The sequence below is a fragment of the Xenopus laevis genome, chromosome 6S, assembly GCF_017654675.1.
Source record: "Xenopus laevis strain J_2021 chromosome 6S, Xenopus_laevis_v10.1, whole genome shotgun sequence".
Taxonomy (NCBI): Eukaryota; Metazoa; Chordata; class Amphibia; order Anura; family Pipidae; genus Xenopus; species Xenopus laevis.
Window position 1 is genome coordinate 70,289,323 of NC_054382.1, and position 7,012 is coordinate 70,296,334.

Consider the following 7,012-nt stretch of genomic DNA (forward strand, 5'->3'; position numbering starts at 1 on the left):
ATTAGGAGAGCTATAGGCCTTTGAATCCAGTGCTTTGTACATGATGCATTGGCTTGGCCACTCTTTTTTAAAATCCTTAATGTTGAAGGGAGGCAGAACAATGTTCACATTAAGCAGATGGAATGTAAACTTAATTTAGAGCCACAAAGTCACGATGTATAATGAAGTGTATGAATGTATCATACGCTTATCGTGTTGTATTAAAATAAGGCTTGTCAGTAGTGGGTCTACTCAGTCTAGCAGCAACACAGACATAGCTGGAAAGAAAGATTATTTAGGGATCACTGGAATGACCCATTCAGTTAGCTTTCTGAGTAGAAATGTGAAACTGCATTTACTAAATGGAATGTATACAAGTTTTATTTAGCAAACACCAGAGGGAAAAGTAATGGCTACTTTTAAAAAAGTTTATGAATAATTGATTGCTAGCCTTAAAGGGAGAACAACTAGTTTTAAGAGAAGTATTCCTATATAAACTGTATGGGTCCTTATGTGTAGAAAATACACTTCTGTGTGTCTAAAATAGTAGTCTACAGCGCTGCGAAATATGCACTATATAAATAAATGTTAATAATAATAATAGTCAGATTAACACGAATATGACAATGAAGAATTTAATTCATCCAGGTCATGGTATATCTAGTATAAGTAATTCAAAAACAACCAGACTTGCTGAGTAACCAATCAATCAATCAATAATAAAAAGCCGAGTAATCAATCAATTGTAAAAAGCCGAGTCCTACTGCGACACATTCAGTTACATTGAGCAGGAGAAACTGGCAGAAAGCAGTTCCATCCTAAAGTGCTGGCTCTTTTTGAAAGCAAAATGACCTGAGATGGCTGCCTACACTTGCTGGTTCAGGAATTCCATTTTTTGCAGAGTGAATTATTTGCAGTATAAACAGTGTAATTTAGCAATAAAAACTACACCATAAAAATCTTGACAGAATCCCTTTAATTTCCAAAACATTCCAAATACTACTGTTCTCTGCTGACACAGGGGTGTGTTTTTCCCGATATCTGCTGTCCTATCTATTTCCATTCAGTCATGGTATTTTAGCTCTCTTGTGGTAATGTCACAGCAAGGCCAGATTTACTCACCAATTGTATATTCTGGGAGTACTCGTGGCTATCCAAACAGATGCAAGACTCTTAAATAGGGATGTAGCGAACTGTTCGCCGGCGAACTAGTTCGCGCGAACTTCGACTGTTCGCGTCCGCCGCAAGTTCGCGAACGTCGCGCGACGTTCGCCAATAGGCGTTCGCGTCAAAATCGTTCGACCATTCGACCATTCGATCGCTAAAATCGAACGATTTTCGTTCGATTCGAACGAAAATCCTTCGATCGAACGATTAAAATCCTTCGATCGTTCGAATCGAACGATTTTCGGATGTTCGAAGTTCGCGAACAGTTCACGAACTGTTCGCATTTTTTGCCGGTGTTCGCGAACGGCGTTCGCGGACTCATACTCGGCGGTTCGCTACATCCCTACTCTTAAAGGGGGATAACATAGTTAATGGCTTTAGGTTTGCTACTTGTCTACCAATCAGGAGGTGGAATTTACTGCTTAGCTGTTTGATTGGTTACTAGATGTGGGTGGTCAAACCAAAGATTTTTTTTATATTTCTCTGAAAGTACCTAGAACCGCATAAAACACTTAGGGGCTGATGTAACAGTAATCTGTATAGGACAATTGCTTCCAGTCAATCTATAATGATCACTGAAATGTATTAAGGCAAAAATCAGTTCCTAATGAATTTAAACGATCTGTTATTAATTGATGGAATTGTACAAATAGCCTTGGGAAGGGCTTACTGGAAAGGGAAATCCAATCAGTATTGATATTCCTCAAATCCATTTACAAAAAATTCTAATTTTTCAGTCCCTATAGCCTTCTGTGGGATTTCCAGAACCAGTTACTTATTTGACTGGCTTTGAATGCTAAATACTGATATTTCTGAATATTTTTCAAACCAATTCAATTCAAAACAAAATGCCCATTGTATCTTTTCCAAAATCTAATGTGTACATTTTAGTAAATGAGATAGCCTTGCATATTTTTGTTTCGTATGATTATTTTTTAAAAAAAAGTATAACAAAGTCTTAGCTATTTCTGGTGGTGGGGGTTGTCCAGTTTTAAAGGTGATCAGTAAAATATTGCTGAAATATTGTCTTCTGCTTTTTTCATCTCCCTGGGGCTGTAGTGTTGTAAAGCAATAGAATCTTTCAGACAGAGATTCACTAGTTTTATTTGCTTCTTCTGGTTTTTGTTCTGGTTCATTCTATAGAGACCTAGAATTCCTCATTTGAAAAGAGAACAGTCATCCATGAAAGTAGAAGGAATATATATCCCAAATTCAAGCCAGAAATTAGATGCTTTTCATACAGAAATATAGATTACTTTTTTGCAAACTACTATCTTTAAATACATGTTGCATAATTTTGCTAAAATAATCTTCTTTTTGTACATGATTGCACTATGTGCTGAATCCACGTAATCATGTCTGTGGATGATTTCCCAAAATTAGCTCACTGGGAACTTCTCCAAGAAAATATACGTATGTTCATTGGCCTCATCAGTGCAGCTATATATAAATGTGATGCTGCCATACTTTCTCTCCTTATTTGTATTGATGTACAGCAAAGGTTATTTATTCATATACTGTGTATCAGCAAGTTATGTCATGCTTTACAATAGTTTTAGTGTATGTCTGACAAAAAGAGGCAGGATTATATATATATATATATATATATATACACACACACATACACAGAGTCTGAACAGCAGAGCACTCACCCCTAGAAAAAGGCAAAGAAGCCCAGGTGCTGCTGCAAAAAGTAATATCAGCATAAAGAACACGTTGCACTCATGGGACTTAACAATGTTTCAGTCCTGCACAGAAGACCTTTATCAAGACATAATTAGTGATGGGCGAATCTGTCCCGTTTTGATTTCCCGAATAATTTGCGAAACAGCGACAATTTACGAAACGCATTGAACCCAAAGGGCACAACTATTATGTCCAAATGCATTACAGTCAATGGGCGTCCAAATAATTTTGAGGCACGTCAATTTTGATGCATAATCATTTTTTTCGTTCACGAATTTCCAGCTCGGAAAAACTCGCTGCGAATCAATGGCTGGGGAATTTATTTGTCCATTACTATTTGCTATGTGTTGATAAAGGTCCTCTGTGCAGGACCTAAACGTCGACTCCTTTAAAGCTTTGCAAATAAATTAAGTCCCATTAGTGCTCCGTATTCTTTATGCTCATATATATATATATATATATATATATATATATATATATATATATATTATATATATATATATATATATATATATATATTATATATATATATATATTATATATATATATATATATATATATATATATATACTGTATATAGGTATGAGACTTATTATCCAGAATGCTCTGACACCAGGGTTTTTGGATCTTTATACCTACTAGAATATCTTGTAAATGTTAAATAAGCTAAATAGGCTGATTCTGCTTCCTGTAAGGATTAATTAAAAAGGAAATCATTTTGAAATGTGTTTGTAAGACTTATTTTAGTAGTCAATATTTTTCCAAACTACAAAATGGTCAACTATGCCTATGTCCATTTGCCATTCATACTTTGATTATATACAGGGGTCGATTAATGCCCAGGCTACCCTAGGGTATAGGCTAGTGTCCTAGTGTGATCAGGGACCTAGTTCTATTTTCTTTTATTTTAATATGTATTTTTATTTGCACTGCTGGGTCCAGTCGCATGCACCTGCTGGGAGAAGAAGGCAGGCAAAGCATGTGTATGTTTGTGGGTGCCCATATGCATGCAGATCCAGCTACATTACTAGTGCAAGTCAAACCTGACAGAGCGTAGAGAGCTCTGGGAACACACGTGCCTGGTTCTGCACACATCAGGACCCAGCAGTAGCCTAGAAGGGGGCCCTGTGTGTTTGTATCCTAGGGTCCCCATTGTGTCATTAATCCACCACTGATTATATTTATGTGACTTGTTATCCAGAATGCATGGGACCTGGGGTTTTCTGGATACAGAGTATTTTTATAAGTATCTTAGTTGGCATCAAGTACAAGGTACTGTTTTAATATTACAGAGAAAAAGGAAATCATTTTTAAAGAATTGGATTATTTGGATAAAATGGGAGATGGCGTTTCCATAATTTGGAGCTTGTTGGATAACAGGTTTCTGGATAATGAATCCCATAAATGTAATAAAAACTCTGTGTTCTGAATACTTTCTACTTAGCTTTGTTTTTAGCATCTTTGTGCACTTAACATTACCAAATAATTTTAAATATTAATTAAACAATTTTCTGGGCAATGTTAAGTTTATGAAAAACTCCCTTTGTGAACACTTTTGCATAAGGTTGTAAAATAGATTAGTGTGCACCCAATATCCCCAGGAGATCATAGAACATATACTGTACTCGAGAATGTTACTGATTTTCTTCTTACAATGTTTATCCTAGATAGCAGATTTGCAACCTGCCATGGCAATGTGGTCTTTATTGTTGTGCAGCAATGAAGTGTAAAAGTGATTATTATAACATAACGTACCATTGTTTCCCCCTCCAGTGACAGTGGTGCTATTTGCAGCCTTAAGACGGCAAAGAAAGAAAGAGCCACTTATTGTTTCCAAAGAGGACATCAGAGACAATATTGTGAGCTACAACGATGAAGGTGGCGGAGAGGAGGATACACAGGCCTTTGATATTGGTACACTAAGGAATCCAGAAGCCATAGAGGACAGCAAATTGCGCAGAGATATTGTGCCAGAAACACTCTTTTTTCCACGTCGAACTCAAGCAGCGAGAGATAACACAGATGTCAGAGATTTCATAAATCAAAGGTTAAAAGATAATGATATGGATCCAACTGCACCTCCGTATGACTCGTTAGCAACGTATGCCTATGAAGGAAATGGTTCAGTAGCAGAGTCTTTAAGCTCATTGGAATCAGTCACAACTGATGGAGATCAAGACTATGATTACCTCAGTGACTGGGGACCTCGGTTTAAAAAACTTGCAGATATGTATGGTGGTGCAGACAGTGACAAAGACTCATAATATATTGCTTTTTTGATTTTTCAAAGTCAAAGGAACAAAACAGCATATAAAAATGAGGAGTATCTATACCTATGGCTCTCGAATCTGCTCAACCATTTGTTTAATATTTGAAAAAAAAGTGCAGATTTCATGTCAGAAACTTTTTATAGTAAATTTATGAGCTTCCAAGAGGCATTTTTTCTGTTGTTGCTTTGCTTTTTTTATATTACCACATTTTATCCTACCCTTTTTATCTAATCAGTCTTATAGACGCTGTAGGGAAAGGGGATCTGAATGGGAGCAATATTTGTACACAGTCTACTCTCATGAAATATTCCATTTGTTTTATTTCCTTTGTGCCCAAATGATGCTCTTACCTGCTAAATGTAGTTTTATAATTATTATTATTATTGTTATTATTATTATTATGGTGAGGAAATGTTCAAATCTGAAACTCATGGTTTAAGTTGAATGCCATTAAATCACTTGAAGGGACAATGCTTTCAGGTTAAATCTGTAAACTTCAGTTTTTGGTAATCTTGTATATGAATTTGCTGTAAAACAAAACAAAAAAAGGAACATAGAAGAGAAGAAGATATTCAGTGCCTGAAAACTATAATGAGATTCTCAAACCATCATTTTGGTATATTCATTGTTGAAGGTGATGGGCTGGATATAATGAAAGGACCGCCCAGGCTGTCGCTTATACAAATGTTGAAGTAGAATTTTGTTTTTAATGTGCGTGGAAAGACAATATTTACTGTCCAGTGGAAAACTTTGTGAATTACAAAATAGGTTGATATTGCATCTGTTCAGACCATCACTGAGAATGAAAAACAGCCATTTGTATCAGAATTATTTTTAACATTGCAATCACGCTGTCAAAGTGTCACTGTAAACAAGACCAGAATGACATGGACAAATGGATGAGGACTCAATATTAGTGACACAGTAGGACACCAATATGTGCAAGTAATTCTCACACATGCCAAAATATGACTGCATTTTCTGTAACATTGAAGTGAGCGCCGATTAACTCTTACATTTTAACTAGGGGTACAACAATTTCTATTATCATGAAGATGACCAGACATCTTGTCTACTGATCAGTGTTACTATCAGCCATTTGCTATGATTTCAGTGTAAATCTTTCTTGTTTTATTTAAATAATTATAAAACCATTGTTTTGATATTTGTTGTGTGTTTTATTTATAAGTGAGTAAATAGAAATTGTTGATAAGGTAACATACATTTATCTATATATATATATATATATATATATATATATATATATATATATATATATATATATATATATATATATATATATATACACATATATATATAGAGAATCTGCATCAAGCAACAGCACTCCTAGGAAATTTAACAGCACAGCAAAAGTTTGAAGCAAAAGTGGAGGTTTAATAAATCCTATGTTTCAGATCGGCACCCTAAATCCAGAACCCAAGCTGGTCTCGGCTCTTACTTCCACCTATAACCGCCGCCTTTCACCTCGGGAGGAGCCCTCGGCTAATTGGATGCCGCCAGGTCTTATGTGAGAGAGGAACAAAGCTTACGGTTCTGGACGAGCAAAGGGGCACGACAGGAATGTAAGAACACCTCAGGAGGGCAGGCCAGACAACACAGCATGGAACAGGCAGGCCGGGCCAGCACAAGCAGAGTAGAATAGTCAGACATGCCGGAATAAGGATTGGAGAGCGTAGAATAGTAGGTGGACAGGCAAAGGTCATATTGGAGAGTTCCGAGTTAAACAGGCAGGCTATGGTCAGGATTGAAGATATCAGAGTAGTCAGGCAGGCATTGGTCAAGATTCGAGAGATCAGAGGAATCAAGAAGGCAGGCAAGGTCAAACACAGAAGATAAATCAAGATTCACGAGGAATAACACCCAGGAACTTTGCTAATAGCACCTAACAA

At 36.3% G+C, this 7,012-nt stretch overlaps 1 protein-coding gene across 1 annotated transcript in view; it reads left to right on the forward strand.

Annotated features, from left to right (window-relative positions):
- cdh6.S (cadherin 6 S homeolog) overlaps positions 1 to 6,265 on the forward strand; it is a 149,428-nt gene extending 143,163 nt beyond the window's left edge. The window contains exon 12 of the mRNA XM_018269492.2: positions 4,606 to 6,265. Within this exon, the coding sequence (XP_018124981.1) occupies positions 4,606 to 5,096 (491 nt within the window). The 3' untranslated portion in view covers positions 5,097 to 6,265. The remainder of the gene's footprint in view (positions 1 to 4,605) is intronic.
- Positions 6,266 to 7,012: the final 747 nt, after the last annotated feature.